General features: G+C 36.2%; 2 protein-coding genes across 2 annotated transcripts; one reads left to right on the forward strand and one right to left on the reverse strand.

The window, feature by feature from the left end:
- Nucleotides 1-94: 94 nt before the first annotated feature.
- LOC136816844 (uncharacterized) lies at nucleotides 95-2,812 on the reverse strand. The gene is made up of 4 exons (XM_067073173.1): nucleotides 2,711-2,812; nucleotides 1,281-1,436; nucleotides 766-832; nucleotides 95-494 (listed from the first exon to the last, which is right to left on the reverse strand). The coding sequence occupies exons 1-4, from the start codon at nucleotides 2,757-2,759 to the stop codon at nucleotides 107-109; spliced, it is 660 nt and encodes a 219-aa protein (XP_066929274.1). The 5' UTR covers nucleotides 2,760-2,812; the 3' UTR covers nucleotides 95-106.
- Nucleotides 2,813-8,955: 6,143 nt separating this feature from the next.
- LOC136816817 (PC3-like endoprotease variant B) lies at nucleotides 8,956-22,852 on the forward strand. Its single transcript, XM_067073141.1, has 15 exons — nucleotides 8,956-9,617; nucleotides 9,896-10,000; nucleotides 10,672-10,770; nucleotides 11,241-11,349; nucleotides 11,929-11,966; nucleotides 12,307-12,380; nucleotides 12,898-12,986; nucleotides 14,629-14,801; nucleotides 15,229-15,450; nucleotides 16,126-16,226; nucleotides 17,126-17,347; nucleotides 18,517-18,725; nucleotides 19,143-19,321; nucleotides 20,688-20,883; nucleotides 21,939-22,852. Exons 1-15 carry the CDS (start codon nucleotides 9,222-9,224, stop codon nucleotides 22,367-22,369), a joined length of 2,643 nt encoding a protein of 880 aa, XP_066929242.1. The 5' UTR covers nucleotides 8,956-9,221; the 3' UTR covers nucleotides 22,370-22,852.
- The last annotated feature ends 1,686 nt before the right edge of the window (nucleotides 22,853-24,538 follow it).

Genomic DNA, 24,538 nt, shown 5'->3' on the forward strand with positions numbered 1-24,538 from the left:
TTACTTTCGACTTAGTTCTTAAACCACGGAGACACAGATAGAACATCCATTTACGACAAAAACAATAGCGTCATCATTCCAGCCGCGGCTTTCTTATACTATGCTATCATGTAACATGGAAAAAAGAATAATTTGCTGTCGTGTAAATTCCCGTGGGCGCTATAATTTCAATGATATAAAACCTACCGAATGGCTTTTCCTTTTCCTCAGGCTTCTCCGTCTCTTCTGGTTTCTTGTTTTCCATGGGTATTTTCTTTTCCTCAGGCTTTTCACTTTCTTCGGTTTTTTCTTTCTCCTCGGTTTTTTCTTTCTCCTCGGGCTTTCCGTTTTCCTTGGGTTTTTCCTTTTCCTCGGGCTTTTTGTTTTCCATGGGTATTTTCTTTTCGTTGGGATTTTCGTCTTCCTTGGGTTTTTCGTTTTCCTCGGGCTTTTCGTTTTCCGCGGGTTTATCATTTTTCGAAACTAAACCTCTGACATTGGGGTTTAAGGAGAAATACACGCTTTTTTTTTTATAAGAATGGTGTTTTTTCATTTCATCATGGATATTCTTAACTTTTTGGCGAAAATCATCCAAAAATATTCTTACGGTATTCTTAGGTTAAGATCGAAATTGGCAATCTACAGGTTAAAATGCATTAAAAATGGCATTCTTAGGTTCAGTTGCTAAATTCCATGACGGCGATATTCTTACCATATTCTTAATTTTTTGGCCATTTTCATCATGGACATTCTTATAAAGTGTATTCTTATAAAAAAAAAAGCGTGTATTTATCTTCGTACACATCTTCAAGAGCTTCAGCGTTCTTTCTTTCCATTTCCGAGCGGATGTCATCTTAAATAAACAAATATTACAGCATATATATTATAAAATTTTGAAAAAAAAAAGATTAAGGAAATCTCAAAATCAATTACTCAGAATCAGCCAGGGGGGGTCTCATAAGAAGGAAAGTGCTACCATAACTCCTCTTCTCTTGAAAGAGCTTTGAAAATCATAATGAGCAAAGAAAATAAGGGAAATTCTTGCGTGATAGAAAAAACCACAATATACATCTTTTCGAACGTAGCCGCCAATTGCCGCGCGGGCATTTTTTGTCCATTTTACCACCCTAAAACCATCCCAGTCTTTCTTTCGCACCTATAGACAATAGAAAAAGAGGATTGGATCGAGTTTAGCGGGATAGTTAAATAATAAAGTGGCACGCACCTGACCGCGCGACTACGGTCGAAGAAGTTGTATTGAGTGAGTTGAAAAACATTTAGATATGAAAGAAATGGTTTACCATTGAATTTTTTGAACATTTTCATTCTTAATTCTCTTCGTCTTTCATCCAAAAATGCTTTGCGATAATTTTCAATTCCTTCAATTCTTCTTTGGTTCATCGTGTCCATTCTCTCTTGGTATTTATCATCAAAGTTATCAGACCATCTCGCCTCACCTGATATATCGATAACAGAAGCAACAAATGAAAATCATGAAATTATGTTTTAGTTGGAAATATATATATCATGATGTGAAGACAAATCCCGATTTCATTCGATGCGCATTCGGTGAGAACAAAAGTAACCATGACAATCCTCCAGGGTCTTGAATGAAATCCACACCTCTGTGTCACAGACCCGCTGGAACCCCAGCCTTACTGGAAAACTTAACAAAAATTTCGTCCCCGGTGGGAAAATACCCTGAAACATTTCAGCCCCACTGAGGAAAAAAGTTCCATCGGGGCTGTGAGACGGGGTGTAAATTAAATAACGAATAAGAAACGTAGAAAAGATTCGATGAAAGAGTGAAATCTCAGAACGTAACATACGGCGAGACCCCGGACCTTCAACTCACGCATTCACGGTTTCTTTTGAAGGAAACACGCTCCATTAATTTTTCATTAAAGTCTCAGAAGAGTTTTAAATACGTTAAGAGACCCAATTTTGGCTGAAAGAAATTTAAATTTATAGGTCATTCGCCAAAATAAATTCTCGCCAAATTTAATTTTCCTTAAATTTAGTCTCTATTTTTCCTAAAAACCCTTTTTTCCTCTTTTTTTTACAGCTAAAATATTGAACAAAATCGGGTCGTTCGCCAAAATTAATTCTCGCCAAATTTAGAAATTTTATTAAATCGTCAAAATAAATTCCACCAAATTGCACCAAAATTAGCGAATGGGCTCATTTGCCAAAATTTCCTCTCTTAAGGTAGCTGGAAATCGAAAATTATATATAATCTACTTGAGCTTTAACATGGGGATATGTGTTCTTCATCTTCATAATCATGTGATTCAGACGTGGGCATTAAAATTCTTACAGTTTGTCTTCACAGCTTAAATTTAACTAAGTTATGGTGTTCACGGTAATTATGTGTAAGCCGATTGGGTCGTTGAAAAATATGATTTTACCTTCGAAAAACATATTTTCACCTTCGAAAAACATGATTTTACCTTCGAAAAACTTATTTTTATCTTCGAAAAACAAGATTTTACCTTCTAAAAACATGATTTTACCTTAAAGTTTTCATTCTATTGCCCCCGCTCCTTTAGAGCTACATTGGAGTACCAAAAAAAAAAAACAGGTCGATGCGAAATTAGATTTTCTAGAAAGTCTAAAAGTCAATTTAAAGAGGATAGAATTATAAATTTTACCCCAAAGGTAAATATCTCAAAAGTGTGTCAATGTTTTGAAACAAACACTATATTACATACAGGTAAAAACATATACGTACATTGGACTGCAAAGATGAGTGCTGCAACAAAAACCAATGTCAACTTCATATTTTATCTTTTACAACATGCGCTTCTTACACTGATATAAAATTGTGCAGCTTGTGTAGGGAGTTTAAATGTAAAAATGATTTCCACAGATATTGGATTAAAAGTACTTTCATCAAGATAAGCTAATTATGCAAACGCTTTTTTATTCAAAAATACCACATAAATTTCAATAAGCATAACACTGTCTTACTAATGCGAGCCTCATATATGGGTAGTAGACACTTATTAAAATCGCCAGCTTGTGCAGGGAGTTTAAATGTATAAATAGATCTTATCGGACTTTTTGATTTTTCTAAAAAAGCGATGCATTGTGGGATTGTTTCGGGGGTATTACAATAGAAATCTCTTTTGAATTCATCGAGGGAATTCTATTGTACCCCCCCCCCGAAACAATCCCACAATGCATCGCTGTTTTAGAAAAAACAAAAACTCTGATAAGGTCTATTAGATTAAAAGAAGTGCTTTTATCAAAATATTATGCATATTATGCAAACGCTTTTTTATTCAAAAAGACCACAAAGCTTTCTATAATATATAAGCATAAAGTTGTCTCGCTAATGCGAGCCTCGCATAAACGAATCTCCATTTCTTACCAATGCCAATGCCAATGAAAGTACAAGTTAAATGGGGATTTAAATGTAAAGATTTAAATCATATTTTAACTTTATTTTGGTCCGCACGCCCCAACGCCCTCACAGCCAGCGGCATTTGAGCAAATCACGCCATATCAGAGGGCGCCGTTCGGCACTTTCCACGGTTCCTAGCTTCTATTCTCCTCGGATAAACAGAGCAATTAACTTTCTTGCTGTAAGTGGAGCTCTGCAAATGCTGGCCACAATATTTCAGCATTTAAAGGTTAAGGGTTTTGAAAATTGAATTTGTAGCTGGTTGGAATAATAAATTAAGTGACATGTGCTAAATAAATCCCCAAATTATGTCTTGACCAAGCCTTGGCTGTGAGCTTTTCTAACATATTTTCATTCAGTTTAATATTGCATCGAGACTCTATTTTACTATTTTAATTGATTCAGTTTACTAATCAATACTCTAATTTTTTCAATTTTGGAAGAAATCAACTTAAATCGAGCCTTTGGGCATATTATTTTTCGAGTATTATTTGTTGTTGAATTATACTTCTTACAAATTAAACAAGTGTAATAGACAGGTACAGGCCGGGAAGTATCTTATCCATTTGGTGGACTAACGTTTTTGGGGTTTTTCTTGTTCCCTATGGTAATAAGAATATTTTAAGCTTCTGGACAACCTGGATTTCTCACCTGGGTATCCATAATGGCGGATTTTTCCAACCCAAACATAGGCTTATCATCTATCAATCGATCGGAAATTTGATACTGATTAATTTTGAGATACAAAGTTGGGTCTGAAAACTTTCTTGAGATATAAATCACTTTCGTTTTCTCAGGTTTGGCTGCAGTTGGAGGCGAGTTTTCATGGAGTAGTAAGTCAATTCTTTTAGTAATATCTCAAGAAGTATGCATCTAAACATATCAAAAAGTTATGTGCTCCTAGAAAAGGCATTAAATATTGTTTACGCAAATTTTTAAAAGTTTCCAGTAAAAATGTGTATTTTACAGACCAGAGTACAATTTCCTTACCGTCAAAAAAAGATCTTTTTCTCTCAAAATTGGCCTCTTTGTCTATTAAAACAAATTACTGTTCTTAATAAGGTTTAGAGCCACTCACTTCTTCGTAATCTCACTCAGAGGGGTACTTGAGGGAAAAATTATAAGGGCTAAATGTGTCTGGTCAGTACTTTATAAGCATGATTTTTGGTAGGATTTGATCCCAAAAACGATGAAATGTTCAGCTATTGCTCAAAGATTTGACAAATTCTCTCATTGTATCTCGGCATTAAACAAAGTTGAAGCTTCTATTTTTTGTTTGACAAATGCAAAGAATTAAGAATACATGTAAATCGTTGTGTGTATTTTACAGACCAGAATTAAGTGCTTTTAGGTGGTTATCGTGGTTATCTTGCCCTAAAAACGTTTAGACTTACCACCCGAGCTTAAGAATTTACTGAGTCAAAATCTTCTAATTCCTATATCTTTATTCATGCATGTAACGAGATTTAGAGGGCTCAGAATCTGTGTAACCTGTCTTCAAGACTTCGAGAGGTGCTTAGACTTAAGAGGAACTTACAAAACGCCTTTTTTTCCGGCCTATTTTTGAAGACTCTCAAAGCAAAATCTAACGCCAATGCCAATGCAACGACTTATCCGATTTTTTAAAAGTATGTGAACAATTTTTGAACGATTCTTACTTGAATTTTGCTTAAATAGTTTGAAGATTTTGTGACGGCCGAAAAAGTGGTGTGTGTAAATCCAGCTTTAGCCAATAAGTCTATACTATTGTAATGAAACCTGCGGGTGGACCTTCATTCGAGACACTTGGAACTATGCTGGTTAATGTAGAAATTAAGGGTGCACGAGGGCCCAATGCATCGTTTTATATCTGTTTCATCAGTTACTTGCTATGGGTAGTTTCTAGCTACCAGTTGAGCGGTATTCTTTGATAGAGGGACAAATTTTGATCGATTTTGATTTAATTTATAAAAAGTAGGTCCCTTTAAAAAATCGAAAACATTACATATTGCATTATGCCTTACAGGCAACATATGCGTGATTCACACAGCAGTGTAGGATATTATACCTAATTCATGTACATGGAATGAGGGTGAATGACTTCTCTTTACACCAGGTGTCCGACGAGATGACCTATCGAGTGGTCAAGCCCTTCTTCTCCTTTGGACCGTGTGGTGCCCCCTCTGGGAGCCAAAATTATTCCATACTTTTGAGTCAAAATTTAGAAATATTAGTCGGGGTTTTGACAAGGGAAGACGATTTTGCATCTTTTATCTTTGTTATGAAATGGATAAAAGACTTTAGAACAGTAGAACAACAGAGACTTTTGTCGAAGTTTTGACGTTGTTAGCAAGGTTCCAAAGAGGTATATCATCAAGATTTATTGTTTCATTTTATGTTTTCAACGAGGCAGCAACGAAGCTAGCTTTCTATAACAATACAAAGAGAGCGGATGCCCAGTCATTTATATGTTCATGTTCTGACGAAAGCACAGAGATCAGATGATACTAAAACCTTAAAATCTCACGAGAGGAAAGGAAAATGGAATCACCATCAGCAAGCCATGTCCGAACAAAATAGAAATTTTAAAATCCAGATGATAAAAAATCCAGATTTCTTAATATTATACCGGTCTATTTTTAACATTTTCGAGCACTTTCTGAAAGTATTTTTTATTCAATTGAGCATAACTTTTGATCTAATGAAAGGAATTTAATAAATGACATGATTGCACACTGCTAAAAACTCTCAATCCTTCGCTTCAATTTATAAAAATATAAGTTCGACATTAAAACATTTAAGCTTAGCATAATTCCCCTTTCTACATATCACTTAGACTACGATTTCACCTTAAACTGTCTTTAGAGCTAATAGGAAATCTATGTTTTGACGTGGTCAATTAACTGCTTCTGTGAACAACACAAAAAGTAGTGGTCTTGTTAGAATGTTCATAAATTTTATTTAAGGTTGTACCTTTTTTTATAACAAACTATATAAGAACACAAGGCTTAGCTGGCCAAAATGTTAAGAACAAGTTAAGAACATTGTTAAGGGTTTGTGGTTTTTCCAACTTTTTTTTCAGAGATACAAAAAATACCTCATTTTTTAATGCATTTTTTATACAAAAAACCTTATTCTGAGTGCATGCTTTCTTCTTAAAATAGAACAAAGTTTCTTCTTTAACCAGAGATTTTTATCTTGCTACCAAATAGCATGGAGATCCATGTTATGATTTCTTATTCTATATACTGATGGCGAAATATATAGCATGGTATGGGCTGACAGTTTGAATTTCCCATATCCTAATAACGGTTGAAAACACAGCCAATCAAACCCTGTTATTGTTTCACTGGTCACACTTTCTTAAAGAAAGCGCAAGTTTCGAAATTTGGTTTTTATTTTATTAAGATAGGACAGCGCTAAATTCAAATTTCCCACTGTAATTTTTTTGTGGCCAAAATCGGACTCACAGCTCTGACCCGTCAAGTATTCATCAGATTTAAAAAAAAATACACAGACGGGTTCCTGTCTAGCTACCAAATAGCAAGAAAAATTTAAAAATTTGATTAATTCTTAAAATCGAAACCAAAAAATAGAATGATTCAAAGTTGAGTCATACTGGAGACTCATGAAATGAAATAAAAGTGGAGTATCTAAGAACGTTCCTCTAATAGTGAAGGAGACCTAATGAACCTACTTTCAAAAAGATGTAGGAAAATTTTTGATTTTCGACTCTCTTGTTTGGCTAAAACCATTCCCTTTTTTTCTCAAATTTTGCAACTTTAGAAAATTCAAAATAAAAATATAAACGAATTCAGGCAAATATATGTTCATGTCAAATTTTTATGTTCCATTTTCTATTAACGCACTGCGGTTTTTGAAAGTAGTGTTTTCCCAAGGTTTTTCGATAAAAATCAATTTTCAAATAACGATATTTTGGCTCTAAAAATGGCTTTTAAGCAAAAACTTTGGTACAGTTGGAAAGCTCTCGGCCTCAGCTTTCTAAAACAACAAGGGTATCTTATCTGAAAACATAGTAGTTCTGAGTTATGGTTGGTAGGATTTTAGTCAAGATTCCCCAGTAAATTGTCATTGTTTGATTTTGTGCCCGATTTTGTGCAACACATACTTGCCTATTAGCAGTGCAGTAAGGCTGATGGTTTTCAGTAGTAAAATCTCTAAAATTGTTGAAAAATTTGCGCCCCCGTTTCGCTCGCGTTAAAAAGGGTTCGACTTGGGAGTTTGTGTCCCCTTATTTTCACAACATGGATTCCATAAGAGAAATGGAGATTCTAGTGGGGTGACCCTTTTGATGGGAAAATTCTACTGGGTACATCAAAATCAGAACATTTTGAGTGGGGTATGTATGGGTTTTTCGTTATTTTCAATGGGCTCATTTTCAGCTATAAGATTCCAGTGGGGTGAGTGATTTATCTAGTGGGGTAAAAAAATGGGCCATTTTTGGAAATATTTTTCACTGGGTTTTCACTGTTATTGATAAATTGAAAATTTTAGCAAGGAGTTGAGCTACTTCACCAAGAACCGACTTTAAGATTTTTGGTGAATGGTAAACATTCCTTTCTTAAAGAGTTCGGCGCCGACTCAAAATTATTTTATGATAGCCTACTGGATTTTTCATGATATTTTTCTTTTTTTCTATTTTATTTACTTTGGACTTGTCAATTTTTATTTTTGTTTACCTTATTGTATGTTCGGGAAGAAAATTGCTGCTGATGACCACTTCAGTGGACCTGTGTCGCAGGTGAAACTGTTTTTTTCTTGGTACATAAGTCGGTCCAGCAACAAGGGTCGAAACTGAACTACTTATGTACCCTTACAATATTGGTATCGGATTTGTCATTTTATTGCGTTTGTCTTTTCATGTGTATGTCAGATGGAAATGGTTATTTAGCTGTGTGGCATTGGGTCAATGGATGTGTACTAAGTGGCAGTTTTTACACTAGGCTTGGATAGTGGTAGTATTTGAGCATTTGTTTTGAACTATTTCCATCGATGATCTTTATTATTGAAAAATCAAAATCTTTATTATTGATTTTGTCGTATATATTTTTTCTATGGATTGATTTGCTAGTTTTGGATTCAGTTGTTAAACTTTTTCTTTTGGAAAGGTAGTTTTTGGCCTTCATTAACAGCTCTGTATTGCTTTCTTCATGTTTTAATAAATAGGATCTCCTCCACAATCACATTTTACAAACTACTCGTCTCAGACGATTTTTCCGTCTCAATATAAATGGAACCATGATGGAACTAATATCCTGGTATCCTTAACCTCAGTAATAGGTGTCACCTTCAATTCATGTAGTCACGCAAATCTTTTCCCAAATTCACACATTCACGGAAATGTTTGTTCACGCGAAGCTTTCCAATTCACCTACTCACGCAATTCTTTTAATTTTCACGCATTCAAAAAAGTGAAAAAGCCCAAAGGTAGTGACAGGGATGTAACAATAAATATTACAATCCAATAACAGACAAAGAAAAAGAATATCATTTTCCAAACATTTTATTAGACATGGTTGATTGCTTTTAAACAATCTCAATGAAAACAAAAAATGAAAACAATAAAAAGTGGCACATCTTCAGTATGCTTTGGCATGATTGAGAATTTGAACAGATTCTTCAAAAAAATAAATTATTACTTTGCTTTAAAATTAATTCAAAATTCTATTGTTTTGAATATGATTTTTCCGGTATTTTGGGGAGCACTGGAAATTTAAACAAACTTGGAAGTAATGTTTTGACAGAAGTATTTTAGAACCAAATTGAAAACATTTCGTCAATGATTGAGTGACAATAGCAATATTAATAGAACTAAAGAAAGTTAAACGTTAAAAAGATGTTGTTTTGGAAAACAATAAATGTATTATTTCTACTATCAGTGACTTTAAATTTGACCCTCGCAACTCCGGCGGCGGCTAGAAAAAGCCGGCAAAAGAAGAGAGTCAAGCATCATAAAACATTAAAAACTAGTAAGGACAAAATACACATATCGCATGAATATAGGGATCCAAGGTTTGAACAAAAACCTCAACACATGATAAAGAATCCAAATTTCAATGCGCCACAATTGAAGAAAAAAGAGAAAGAGTATTTGGCTAAGATAGAAGACGCTTTACAAAATGATGAAGGGTCACTTTTCTACACCAACGCATGGGCTGTTCAATTACATCAAGCTGAAGTAGCACAGGCTGATCGTATCGCTGAGAAACATGGCTTTGAAAATATGGGCCAGGTAAATATGATCCTAGCTGGCACACAACGTTGTTTCAGACCCCGACGGCTTCCAGGGTATTTTTTGAACCTTATTTGAACAGTTTTGAGCTTTTAGATCTGGAGATCCTAAGGTTAAAACTCTACTTTCAAACCGTACTTCGAAGCACTTAAAAATCATTTGCAGTTTTAAAGTTTTGAGGGAATTTTATTTTTTACGAAATATTTTGGCGCCGATTGTAGATAGAATTTAGAAATTCGAGTAAAAAATTTGTAATAAGGCTTTTTATTTTCTTCCAGGTTGGAAATTTAGAAGGTTTTTACCATTTCAAACATAAACGAGTATCGAAACGAGCAAAACGATCATTACCACATAAAACTGAACGACTGGTTAGCGAAGATGCAGTAAGTGAATTGCATTTTGGGTAAAAATTAAGCAGGTCTGAATCTGAGTCCTTAGAAATGAAAAAATAATTTTAGTAGTTCATTTTTATACGAGAATTCATGATATTCATGACGTTATGTTTTCTACAGAAATACCTCGGTTTTAGCCAGTAGTGGTACATTTTAACTAGACTAAAGTTGGATAAAATTTGCCACTACTGACAAAACCGGGGTCTTTCCGTAGAAAACATTACGTCATGAATATCATGAATAAACCAATTGAATTTTCATTAAAATCGTTACGAAGCCTGGTAGATAACAGGTGTCTCCTGATAGTTACCCATACGATTTTCTTTCCTGAAAACCAGCTTTATGTTATACTATTAAACTCCGGTTAAAGAGTTTCTTAAAATCAGTGTTTTTCATTTGTAATTGTGCGTAAATCGCGATAGTCGAGTTCAATTTCCCGATCTTTCCGGTTTGATTTCCCGATTTGGTTGGCGTTTGCGCTCGCACTTACTAGGATATACTCTTTTAAATTTTATGTTAGATATATTAAGAAAGGCTGACTACGATAAAGATGTTTGCATAATGGTTCGCTGTTAAAAAATGACAATTACCGGAGTTTGCAGTCGTTAATTACGGCTGTTTTATTTACTTTTTTATATTCTTGATTAAAAATTATTTACAAGGTATTGTGGGCTGAACAACAACATTTATTAGACAGAAGACGTAAAGACAATATCCCAACATTGTTCAATGATCCAAAATTTGGTGATCAATGGTATCTGGTAAGTGACTTTTGAAGGAACCAGTTTTTGTTTTGCTTACAATTTTTTACAATTTACAATTTTCAATTCGGAGGTAAATTCAACAAATCATTACAGTTGAAAATATAATTTAGAAAATGCTAAAATATTCTAATTCTATTCTTTGGCAATGAAGATGAAAAATGAAGAAGAAAATATAAACTTTTTATTCTTTTGACTTCATTTTTGGTACACCTTGAATCTTAACTATTGAAATACTTCCTACGAGCTGCAAAGTAACAGTGCCTTGAAGGGGGCTCGTTGAAGCGAAAAAAACCCAACAAAATAAGGTTTTTCGGGCTCCAACGGGCTTCATCTAGATGCTGTCTCTATCACTCGAACACGCAGTAACTCGACAGTTTAAAGGCATTCGAATTATAGAAATTCGAGTTAAAGAAATTCTACTTTATATAAACGTACTGATGTTATATGATCCGTTTTGACCTTTTTAGAACAACGTCGGTCAGTCAACTGGACCACCAGGTGTGGATTTGAACGTTCTTCCAGTCTGGCAATCGGGTATCACAGGAAGAGGTGTCGTTGTTTGTGTCCTTGATGATGGTAAGTGAAAGAATCGATTGCCACAAAGTAGTTTAAAGATTTTGAGTCAAAAGCCAATGGTTTCGTAACAAGAGAGTAGCCTATACTAGAGGTCAGTTTTTGGTGAGGTATTCGCTAGCCCAAGAGCAAGTTGACCTTTTTTTTAGTTATACGACTGATTTGGAAGTGAGGAAAAGTTGCGCCCTCCTTTGGTAGATATTTATCGAAAGAAGAGCATTCGGTTCGCCTCCGACAGCGGTCACAGACTTACCTACTTAGGAGTGTATCTCTATACCATGAATCCACAAATGGGGTACCCTATGGGCACGCTACGTCTTATGGATATTCAATGGACGGCTTTAAGATCTTTGGACGTCCTAGAAACGTACATTAGACGTCCAAAAGACGTTTGTGCCCTTTGGGTAGTACCAAATAAACCAAAATCCCTGAACTAAGAGATGGTTTAAGATGAATTCAAATTTAAAACGTAAAAACAGCCGGTTTCAATATTTCTAAAGGTTAACTGTGAAATTCAATTCTCCAGTGTGTTGTTCAACCGACTTTAATAAATCTTAAGATTATGAACTTTATTTCTTTCAGGTGTTGACCACAACCATGACGATCTCAGGGATAACTATGTAAGTTATAGAGTTTTCTTCATTTTTGACCGCACCTCCGCCATTATGGAAGAAGACATTCTATTTGCACAAGGAATCATGTCTCCGTATTCGAATGTTTTAGTCTATGGAGAAGGGAAAGGCCAAACATGAGTCTTAAAATAAACACAATTTCTTTATTCTTCTGATTCTAAAATCTTGGTCGTCTTCAACCTGGGTTTATATCAGGTTTGATTTCACAATAACTTTAAAAAAATAAATTGGGTGAAAATACTTTAGTTTCTGAAAGTAGCAACCGTAACTAAATCGAAAAACTGATTGGCCGGTCGGGGTTTTCACTAGGTTGCTCTTTTCCTTGTAGGATCAAAAAGCAAGTTACGATTTTAATGACATGGATTCCGATCCGAAGCCTCGCGATTCCGATCCTGATAACTGGTAAGTGTCCACGTTGTTTTATCGAAACAGTTTATAAGAACACGAGAGGCAAAACTTTTTTTAACTGCCGAACCCTTTTCAGAGATCGAAAATTTGACGTCTTAGAATTTCGTCGAAAGTTTGACTTTCAGAGGCTCCTCCTGGGTTTTTTCTTCAAATGCCTTCAAATTATATACCAATCAACGCAAAATTTCACATAGATTTCAAAAATGTAATAAAAAAGCAAGCAAAAGTTTATGTGTCAAAAGTAATGCCCTTTGAAGTATTACCGGTATTTTGACCCCTCTATCTACGAGTATACTCGTTGTCGGCAGCGAACGTGTTATAACCTAACATAACAATAAATCGTTTCGGTAAGAACGAAATGCATACACCTGCTCTGGCACCCAATCTCTTGATAGAAGATAGTTGGACAGAAATGCTTTAAATTTATTATGGAAAACTTTCGGCTTCTTACATTTTGAAAGAATGGGGATTTTATACGAAAATATAATTCTTACATTTGATCACTTTTCAGTCATGGTACGCGATGTGCAGGAGAAATTGCGGCCGCTGGAAACAATTCTGTTTGTGGTGTCGGTGTAGCTTATGAAGCCAATATCGGAGGTATGTATGTATGAATAGTAAAGCGGTCGTAGTATGAAGGTAGAGCATCCAGCTACGATGCACAAGGTTGTGGGTTCGTTCCCCAGCAGGGTCATACCAAAGATTCCCAAAACGGTACTTGATGCCTCTCTGCTTGATGCTCAGTAACTAAAGAGACGGATCAACGGTAAGTGGAGAAATCCAGGGGAAGAAGTGGCGCCCTACCCTACCTTCGGGTAGACAGCTATACGAAAAGGGAGCCTGTAAAATAGTTCTCCCTTCTTACAAGTCCCCTTCCGTTCTAGGATTTCCCCAAGATTGAAAAATGTCAGCCCCCAAGGTTGTTTCTGACTTTCAAATTTAGGAAAATAGTTTATCTATTGCTTAAGGGAGGAGCGAACCGATCCAACAATTCATCCAACATGCCTTTTTTCTAATGTTGGATGAAATGGGCTCTTCCAGAAAATGTCCGTACATGGGGGGGTGAAAGATATATTATCCGGGGGGTAGTGAAAAATCATTAAAATTTGCCTTGTCCGGGGGGTAAATTTGCTCCGTCCAGGGGGTAAATTTGCTCTGTCCGGGGGTGATTTGGGTTGTCTGGGGGATCAACTGATGCTTGTCCGGGAGTAGAACCTGTTGTCCGGGGGGCCAAAAGTCACTTTGTCCGGGGGTAAATCACTGATAATTGTTATATCCTCCACCCCCCCCCCATATTCAATTTTTTTCTGGAAAAGCCCAATATTGGATTGGTTTGCCCCGGCCTTTACCACTCATACACCGAACTTAACTTAAATTGCCTTTAAAAAGGGATTAAATACTCAATTGAGCAAATTCTTTCTTAAGAAAATAAGTAAGAACAATTACCGAATCACAGAAAAGATATTTATGCCTGAAACATACATTCCTGATGGTACCATCCACATGTTCGAACTATTTTTGAATGTTGAAAGTAAAACTCTTCTCTCATTCATACCGCTGGAAGGGATACTTTAATGGGATAAAATTTCGCGGGGATTAAATTTCGCGGGTGGCAATATTTTCACGATTTTGTATCTTTATACAGTCAAATCATGCATATTGGTTGTTGAAATACACATTGTTTGCGCTTCTTTGATGCAAGTAACCATTCAAAAAGTATTTATTTGACATATTTTGAGTTTTGATTAGAAATATTTCGCAGATGAGGCCCTTCCAAATTTCCATTGGGATTTAATTTCGCGGATTTCCGCGGATGACACCCAAATCCGCGAGATCCGCGAAATTTAATTCCCGCGAAAGTTTATCCCATTAAAGTATCAGGAGCATCCCATGGAAAAAATAAAATGGTGCCATGGCTATGGAAATCTAGCTTTCGCCTCAGAGGGACTATTACCGAGTTTATATATGTGTGTTTTTGTGACGGGGACGGTAAGGTTCTAATTTGACTAGATCCTGACCAGCTGAGGACGACGGTAAATCAGCACTTCTACCGTCCTCGTTTTTGCGGGTCAGAAGTGCGGGTTATTCCAAGTCGCTTCAGTCACTCTACCGTCCTCAAAAGAGCAAATACATAAACTCGCTTTTATTTGACCCCAGTGACCGTCATCCTTTTTATAGGGGCTTGATTTAAGCCCAACATTCTAACATTAGTAAATACTAATTCTTCATCCCGCTTTTACAGGTGTTCGCATGTTGGATGGTCAAGCTACAGATATTTTAGAAGGAAGTTCACTGAGCTTTCAATCAGGGTACATCGATATCTACAGTAATTGTTGGGGACCAAAAGATGATGGAAAAACGTTTGGAAAACCTGGAAAACTTGCCCAAGAAGCTTTGATGAGAGGAGCTGAAAAGGTTAGTTTTAAAATCAAGGATACCTTTTAGTTCTAGGGATTATTCAAATACAGGATTCAAAATACAGAGACTTTAAATACAAGTCACTCTTTTTATACCATACTTTTTCTTGACCTTAATTTTTCTAATGATATTAAGTTCCTAGTGGAGGGAGAGACTTCCAGTGTTTAGTAGTGATTTGTAGATACGCTCGTAGTACCCTGTCCTTATTTTTTAATAAAGGAAAATATGATATTATTCCCAAGAAAAATTAAAAGGAACCTACTTACAGTTGTCAGATTTCCGATTGATTGGTAGATACCTTAGGCATTAACTCAGATATTGACAAAACAGGGTCAGATGACAACCTAAAATGAACAAAATATTTTGACTCGGGAAACACTTAAATACAATCTGTATTTTAATAATGCATTCTCTATTTTTCTAGGGCCGTGATGGTAAAGGAAATGTTTTTGTTTGGGCAACCGGTAACGGTGGCTTGACGGACGACGACTGCAATTGTGACGGTTATACGACGTCAATTTACACAATTTCAATCGGATGTATCAGTGACCATGGTCTGTCGGCGTATTATACAGAATTGTGTTCTTCAACATTGGCTGTAACGTTTAATGGTGGCTCACATCGTGAAAAAGAAGAGAACAAAATGGTAATATTGAACTAATTGCTATGTAAAAAATCCGTATAATTCCGGGGAAAACCGACAAATTTTGCTTAGAAACTGTCGGACCACGTTCACACGTAACGGTTCCGTTTTGCTCCGAAACGAAACGGTTACGAAACACTGTGTAAACGTCAAAAAAGAAGACGTTACAAAGCAAAACAAATCGAAACGGTTTCGCTCTACTATTTTCGTCGGAACGGAAATGCTCCGTTTTCTTGCTCCAAGACGTTCCGAGACCAATATGAACACACTCGACCCGTAACGAAAATCATACCGGAGTGAAACGGAACGGTAACGTGTGAACATGATCTTCATCGGAACGGAACTGCTCCGTTTTCTTGCTCCGAAACGTTCTGAATTGAGTATGAACACTTCCTATCAGTGACAAATACCACACTAGAGTGATACGAGACCGTAACGCTTTACTATTCAACATTCTAATATTCGATAATTTTCGTTTTTGATGAAAATATTAGACCCCTTTAAGATCATGTTCGCACGTGACGGTTCCGTTTCGCTCCGAGTTTTACGTCACTTCTAACCAATAGAATGGCTTCATTCCGTTTCGAAGCGAAACGGAACCGTCACGTATGAACATGGTCTAAGGTTTGTTCTCTATTATTCGTTTAATCAAAGTCTCTTCATTCTCTTAAATAATAGATCACAACAGATTTGAATGGCAAATGCACAGACGAGTTCAAAGGGACATCTTCTTCAGCTCCATTGGCTGCTGGTTGTGTTGCACTTCTATTACAAGCAAAGTAAGTATCTTTTTCTCATTGTGTACATGTTGTTTTATAAGAACAACCAAAATTGTTGAAGCCTTCGGATGTTCTCAACTTTAACTGTTCTTAGTTTCAAGCCTAAAAATGTTCTTAAAATGTTCTTAATTTCGCCATTTTTTGAGTATCGTTGTGCAATTTCCTAAGAGAGTGGGTGTTTTAGAGCCCATGAAGTCTTCAAATGTTCTTAAGTTGTTCGTAACATTGTGTCTATCGAAGCCTTGTGTTCTCGTATAGTTTGCTCTTATAAAAAAAAGTGTACAACACAGCGGTGGAGCTAAGTGGGGTTCAAATTTATGATGGAGAATATTTCTTTTAGCTATACTCCCCTTTATATAAAGAAATGAAGATTCCCCGTCACAAATTTTGACACCCTTCAGATCCGCCACTGCACTCTGCAGATCTAACTCCCTAGCTCCCTTTGTCAACAGAGAATAGCAGACAGAGTATTTCCCTTTTGCCCATGACTACAGTGGCACGCCTACCATGGTTTTTATTAATAACTTGACTACTGTTTATATGGCAGTTCGTCAGAAATGTGCTGAATGACATGAAAATTTCATGTTCTGCAGGTGTTGATAGTTCTCAGTTCATCTGATTTCATATGAAAGTTAAGTTCAGTACTTTGGTACATCTTTTAGAGATATTTACAAAAGATTCTATCAACGTTCTTGGGGAAAAATTTGCACAGATTTGTGCATTTCCTCCATGTAAATGAAATAGAAAAGGGAATGAATGTAACAGATGCACGAATCCTATGAAAAAACTTATAAAGGCACGAAGGCATGATTGAAAATTTGATCTTACGGACAAATGTCATTCAAATCATTTTGTTCTTCCGGCTTCCGGCATATTTTATTCTCTTTTCTTTTCCATAGCCCTAATCTCTCATGGCGTGATGTTCAACACGTAATCGTTAATACCGCCCAAGTGACGTCACCAGTTGACGAAGGGTGGACCACCAATGGGGGCGGCTTTCATTTCAATCATAAATTTGGGTTTGGGAGATTAGATTGTAATCGAATGGTCGAAGTTGGTAAGAATTGGAGAAATGTGCCTGTACAAAAGAAGTGTATTGGACCCAGTAGCTCGACAGTATCGTAAGTGAAACATTGAGATTTTGTTTTCCCTTAAAAAACAAACATTATTTCTTACAACTTAAATCTCTTCTTAAAAGACTTCAATCTCACTGTAAAATATCTTCAGTTAATTCGAGATCACTGATGAATCTTGATAATTTAATTTGAACCAGTATAGTTCCAGCATAGCGTCAGGGAATTAGAATGATGGTGACTTTATTAAAATAATGAGGCTACAAATACCTCCCCGGGTTATTGTTGGCATTTATTTAGGGGGGGCGTTCATGGAAAATTTCTTCTTCAAGGAGGGGTGTTTATTTGGGGGCGTTTATTCGAAGTAAATAAGCGGGGGGGGGGGGGCACTAATTAATTTTTTGAAAATTTTCCAATCAGGACATTCTTATTCCAGCCTCCCCGCCACTTATTGATTTTTGGGGAAAATGTTTTTAAAAGTTCCTTCTTTTGCCCTAATTCTGCTGTATTAAGCTAAGGCTACACTGATAGTTTTTTCAGGCGACTGCAATGCAATTGTTGCATTGCAGCCGCCTGAAAATTGTTGCTGTCTAGCCATCTAAAAAAAGGACCCAGGAAAAACGTCAAAAAAACATTCGAATTACAAAACATTCGAAATAGAAAACATTCGAATTACAATACATTCGAATTACAAAACATTCGATTTTATCAAAAACATTCGATTGTCGAATGTCCGACGTTCGAATGACGTAAAGATTGGAATGTCAGATACATCGTCAAAAAAATTGCAGATTCTTCTGCAACAAAATCAGTTCAAACTGATTTTGTTGCAGACACTTGCAATTTGTTCTGCAATATTTTTATTGCGTTGCAGAGCAATTGCAGAAAAAAATTGACGTGCTACATTTTGCAATTTCTCGCGCGCTTGCAACGCAACGCTAATTGCATTGCAGCCGCCTGAAAAAACTATCAGTGTAGCCTTAGCTTTAGGCTCCTTTTCAAAAAATTTCCACCCAGGACATTTTTATTCCAACCTCCCTCCCACGCCTATTAAGTTTTGAGAATTTTTCCACCCATCCCGCTTATTCCGTACCCGAGAGTAGTACGGTAGGTAAAAATAATTGGGGGTTTTCACGGTGGCAGTATCTATGGTACATGCCTAAAACTTCAAACCATTGATTAGATTTAGATATCTTTAATCTTAAATTTCATTTCAGGATGATTCCAATTGGAGGTACTTTGTCCATCACAATCGACACTGGAGCATGCGAAGGCACAGAAAAAGAAATTAAGAAACTTGAACACGTGACTCTTACCATATCTTTCCAACATCGACGACGTGGTGACGTCAGCATAGATCTATTTTCCCCGAGTGGCACACGCAACGAAATGTTGAGCACGCGACGATATGATGATTCTGATAAAGGTAAACGGCAATTAAAGAATCGTTATGTAAAAACCAGTCTTAGCTGGGATAGTGTAATAATGCCGACCTGGTTCTCCCACGAACTGCAAGAACACTCAAAAGAACTTTGTCAAAAGTTGAGAAGAAAACTATGGAACCCCAAAATAAAGACTTTAATCAAGTCTCCTCCACCTAGAATTCAATATACTTTTAAAATTTTTGCACGTTTGAATTGGAGAGTCAAAACATTGAAAATTTGAAATTTTCGCAGGATCGAAAACAACATTTTCATTGCAGTCTTTTCTATCGGGGCAAGTGACTAAACTTTTGGCCAGCAAAAACTTCATTGGATTCTTTGTCAAACATGTTTAGAAAAATCCCCGATAAGGATTCTTTTAGAGTTTAGTAGAGATGATAAATCCATCTGTCTGTTTTTAGGTCTCCACGACTGGACCTTCATGACAGTCCACAACTGGGGTGAGAATCCAAAAGGAGTGTGGACGATGAATGTGACAGATAATATATTAGCATTGACGTCTCATGGTATCAACTTGAACGGTTATACGCAACATGATACCAGCAAACAAGAACCTGATGTTGAGGACTTAGAACAAGAGGTCAGTCTTGAACATCTTCCAGCTTTCAGTCCAAGAGCTTTGCTTTGCCTTTTTGAAAGCAATTATTTTGGTCCTCGGGTAACTTAATGCATGTCCCAATTTCTTCAAAAACTACTCTCCTCAGCAGAATTTGAATTCTTTAAGAGAATTATTTATGACGTCATAATTTAAAAAAATTGAATATCTCAAGAACTAATACTCAAGGCTTTAAGAAATTTGGACCAATGATAAAACTCATCAAGAGGAGGAGTATTTTTTTTTAATTTGAAAAATTTGCTGATGTCAGCATTTTATCGCAAAAAATCGAATTCTTGCAATTTCTGCTGACGTCATTAACTTTGGGAAATACTTTTAAATTTTTTTGAAACATCTCAATGTACTTTATCACTGGTTCAAATTTCATAAAGTTTTGATTTATGTTTCTCGAGATATTCAACTTTTTGTATTTATGACGTCATCAATAATGACGTCATAATCAGGTTTTCTTAAGATATCTCTAATTATACGGAGAAAAAATTACAGCGAATACGATATTCTACATCCAAATACGCTTCCAAAAATGTATAGCTTGTTATGGTTTAGGGACTGGAGCAGGGGGGCGAAAAACTAATGCAATTCTGGGACATGCATTAAGTTACCCGAGTCACAAGCCTGCGTATGTTCATTTGAAACTTTGATCCAACGGTTGCTACGGGAGCTTCATAAACCTTTTAGTTTTTGAGTTAGCGGGGCCCTAGAATGTAAATCTTCATTAGAATCAATCAACCAATCAACCAATCAAAAGAATATTCTTGAGGTCTGTCAAGTTTGTAGATAGATCATTCCTCGGTATTAGCCGCAGGGTCTGCAATAGGCAAAAAAAGGATTGCAAACTTTTTTAAGTACATTATACCTAAGGTTTTTAGCAAATGGGCCCAATTTTGGTAATTAGAAAATTCTGGAATTTTAATTTTCATTTGAAATTGAGTGAGTGCAACACTCTCCAAGGATATGGCTGAATTTTAGAAAAGGTGGCTGTACTATTGAAGATAATAAGGAGTTTATGTATGTGTGTTTTTGGCGACGGTGACGCAAGTTTCTAATTTGACTAGATCCTGACCAGCTGAGGAAGACGGTAAATCAGCACTTCTACCATTCTTCGACTTCGAACTGCGAGTTATTCCAAATCACTTCAGCCGCGCTACCGTCCTCAAAAGTGCGAATAGGATAAAGTCGCTAATATTCAATAATACATTGAATACCTTATCGGGGAAAACTTCGTCGGGGAAAATTTTCGTCGGGGAAAATATTCGTCACTTGTCCAAAATTTCGTCACTTTTCCCCGACGAAGTTTTCCCCGATAAGGTACAAATTATTTTTTTTGAAGGTCATCGATGATGAGAAACGTGTCAAAGAATTAGAACAGAAGAAAAAACTCAAGAAAAAGGGAGTTAGCGGTTCAACCAGTACGTTAGATGTACCTCAACCAAATGATCTAAACGGAATCAAAAAACGAGACAGAATCAAAACGTATAACATCAAGAAAGACGACCTCGATGAAGATAGAACACTCTTAGAACAAGGTAATGCCTTTCTGCCGATAGACCACGGACTACGCCAATTGGGGTTTCTTTCATAAGAGACTCTCTTTAATTCCAGATCACAAGATGATCTGCTTCTCTATTGATAATTCTCAGGCTATTTACGGCTTGATCTACCAAGATTCTTGTGAACCCAGGGTCGACAAATTTTTATCTTTACGCAATATTTGAATTTATAAAGTATGCATGCAGTGCCTCCTGATATTGGAATGCGAATACACCTTTTCGACCTTAGTCGCACGGTCAGGCGCGTGCCACTTTATTATTTAATTTACCACCCTAAACTCGATCCGATCCTTTTTTTACACTTTCTTCTATTGTCATTAGGTGCGAAAAAAAGACTGGGACGGTTTAAGGGTGGTAAAACAGACAAAAAATACCCGCGCGGCAATTGGCGGCTACGGTCGAAAAGGTGTATTTCTTTAGAAAGACCAGGCGGTAAACTAGAAACATTAAAATGAAGAAAAAAATACAGCAATGCTTCACCTAAAACGAAAAGCAAAGTAAACGCAGTTTTGAAAGGTTAGGTGACCTCTAGTGAAAACATAATTCGACTCTAGAAAAACCTGTGAAAAACTGCATGTACAATTTCGTGCCTACGATTGACGCATTGAAAAATAACTATCGTTTGAGTTTCACGTTTGTAAATGCGGCTTGTGGTTTATTTTGTACGGAAGTGGGGAGTGATTCTTGAAATCCAAACCTTCCAGATGTTGAAAACTTAACCAATCCTCAGCTTTAGCGTATCAGGATAAGGAAATTTTTACATCGAGTGCCAGATGACTAACTCTAAGTTGAAGGCTTGCTCCATATTAGAATCAAAAATGTTTCAAAGATTAATAACTGGGTGGAGACGTTTATTCGGGACCTTAAAGTAAGGAACAAAATCAACTTATTTAAATCTTTACAGTTATGTAAATTCGTACAGTAGTGACCTATAACAACGACTCCATACTCAACTGTTTGAAGAAAAGGTATTTTTAAGGCACTTTGTATGACGAGATCTTATCCAATGTTTTTTTTATCTTTTTTTGCAGACGATTCCATGTTGAGTATGCTCCGAAACAGTGAATCACGTGACAAAAAGACAGTTATCAATGAAAATTTCGATGACGCGAAAACGTTAGAAGCAATGGTCAATTATAATAGTTTAACCTTCACAGGGGAAAATGAAGATGATAAAACGAAGAAGAAGAAAAAGAAGAAGAACAGTATTGATGAAAACCAAGTATATGGTTATGATCGAAATATAAAAAATGTAGTCGATAGTAAAAGAAATGACTTGTTTTTAGAAGACCCACGTGTTCAAGTACAAGAAGAGACTGGGTCCCAGCGTGTACAAGTTAGTAATGGTTATCAGGAACCGTTCAATTTAGACGAATCAAATGGCGTTCGATCAGAATCAGGTCAAGTTTTAGAATGGTCGTTAACTTTCTGGGGGACTGGTACAGATGATGACGAAACTTGATTGGTTTAAAAATTATTTTTTGTAATTTAGTCGACACGTATTTGAAGCTGAAATTTTATTGGCTGCTTGCTAAAAGATTAAATGAGGACCGGGGCAAATTCTATGTGCGAGAGAATGACGATAATAGAAAAATATGTGCTTTGTATCATGTTAAAAGAGGACGAGAGAATGACTAAAGTTGCATCAACGCGTAAAGAAACTGCTTGCTCAAATAATTTTGCCAAGGTACATGCACCGAACCCTTGTCACATACGACAACAGTGGCAAAGATCTTTCGTGGATATCTAACCCTTAAAATGATAAGTTTATACCCCTAGACTTTATATTTCAATAGCAGAAGACTATTCGTTTTAGGTATGCATTAATTTTTGGTTTGATTGCCTTCTTTCAACGAGTTATTTCAGTTATTTTATAAGCAAAATAAAAATTTGTGTATATTTATAACAAATGGATTTTAAAATAGACTTTTTTTGTAGAAATTTAGATTTTAGTGATTCAAATTACCTGTATAAATAATTTTCACTGTTTACTGTACACGCTCTTACAGTTAAGTGGTGTATGTAAGTTTTCAAATCCAATCTTATATTATCAGCTGAGAGCGTTTCTAAAATACTTAATCACTTACATGGCGACTGTAGAGGTAGATCATTTAGTTACTGTGCACAAGATCGTGTGTTCAATTCCTGCCCGGGACATACCGAAGACCTCGTGCTTAGTACAAAAATATTGGCACTTGATGCCTCTCTACTTAATGCTCAGCAATTAATAGAAAGAATATAGTATAAGTGGAGCAGAGAGTGGTGCCCTTCCCTACGTTCGAGTAGACATCGGCTGCAGTTGCAGACTTTACTTAAACGCTTTTCCTATTTCATCATGAATATTCTTAACATTTTGATAAGTTATCTTCCTATCATATTCTTAAAAATATTCTTAGATTAAGATCCAAGCCATATAATAGTGAATTTAACACGTAATGCTTACCCCAAGTGTTTTTCTGAAAGTCTTGGCAACCACGAGTACTAGTTGTCAATACAAAGGCAAAAATGCTTTAAAATTACCCTCAATCTAACCTAAAATTGGCATTCCTTAGGTTCGATTGCAAAATCTTATGATCGTGTTATTTTAGGTATATTCTCAATTTTTGGCTCTTATAAAACCATAAAAAAGTGTAAAATTAAGAGGTGGTTACAGGAAAAGCCCCCCTCCCTCTAGCCCTGAATCGCCCCTAGTATGATTACGTGCTGGGTTAGGGTTAAGATAGCGGGTTAAGTTGCAATCTATATAATTTGATAGTAAATTTTATCATCCGATGATCAACAAATAAATTAATAGTTAATCTATCCGTCGTAAAATATCTCTATCTGACAAGCAGAAAATTAACAGCAATGGGCTTTTCCAGAAAAAAACCGTATACCCCCTGTTGAGGAGGTCAATCATTTTGTGGCTGGAAATGCTGTAAGCCCCTGGAATTCCAGGCAGTTTCAGGTTTAAACCCCTCTGGAATTCTGAATTTTAGTAGGATTTAAAAGGCTTCCCCCATGGAATTCCAGTTATTTTTGACAGATTTTTGTATCTCCCTGTGGAATTCCGGCACATATCAAACCTTACCCCCCTTGGAACGGAAATGGACCTCCTCAACAGGGGGTATACGGCAGAGCCCAATTGATATGAGAAGAATTCCTTCCTCTAATGAAAAAATGTGCCCTAAAACATGCAATTAGAATCTCTGAAAGGGGTGAGTCATACAAAGTGTTGAAAAGTTAGATTATTTACCCTTTTGTGGTGAAAGAAATAACAAAATTAAAAGTTTCTAAATGCCAAAAATTTAAGATTTTGAAGACCATAGGTTGAGCAGAGCTTGAGGTTATGATGATGTTGTGATTTTCATCTCCGTTTCTCGATTTTTGCAATTAATTCGCATATTTTCATGCTAACTTTAGCCTCTTACTCCACCCCCGGGCATGCTCAGATGCTAGTATATTCCTCGGATTCGCTGTGTACAAAGTGTCTGTAGAAAAATCTAGTTAATAGCGCTTACGTTTATGTTATACATCTCCTGGTAGGAAAATCGCGATTAAAATTGTAGAAGTAGAAAACTAGGACTTTTACAAAGAGAACTTTGAGGACCCTACTCTCGGGTACCTTATAAGCGCCCCCTGCTAATTAATT

Source organism: Clytia hemisphaerica, unplaced genomic scaffold, assembly GCF_902728285.1.
Source record: "Clytia hemisphaerica strain Z4C2 unplaced genomic scaffold, Clytia hemisphaerica genome assembly, whole genome shotgun sequence".
In the NCBI taxonomy this organism is placed as follows: domain Eukaryota; kingdom Metazoa; phylum Cnidaria; class Hydrozoa; order Leptothecata; family Clytiidae; genus Clytia; species Clytia hemisphaerica.

Coding starts and splice junctions, on each gene's coding strand:
- LOC136816844 (XM_067073173.1), bottom strand. CDS start 2,759: ATGAAGTTGACATTGGTTTTTGTTGCAGCACTCATCTTTGCAGTCCAA. Junction 1,437..2,710: donor ACTCATCTTTGCAGTCCAAT/GTACGTATATGT, acceptor TCGATATATCAG/GTGAGGCGAGATGGTCTGAT. Junction 495..765: donor GATGTGTACGAAGATAAATA/CACGCTTTTTTT, acceptor AAAAAGCGTGTA/TTTCTCCTTAAACCCCAATG.
- LOC136816817 (XM_067073141.1), top strand. CDS start 9,222: ATGTTGTTTTGGAAAACAATAAATGTATTATTTCTACTATCAGTGACT. Junction 15,451..16,125: donor AAAAAGAAGAGAACAAAATG/GTAATATTGAAC, acceptor CTTAAATAATAG/ATCACAACAGATTTGAATGG. Junction 19,322..20,687: donor TTGAGGACTTAGAACAAGAG/GTCAGTCTTGAA, acceptor TTTTTTTTGAAG/GTCATCGATGATGAGAAACG.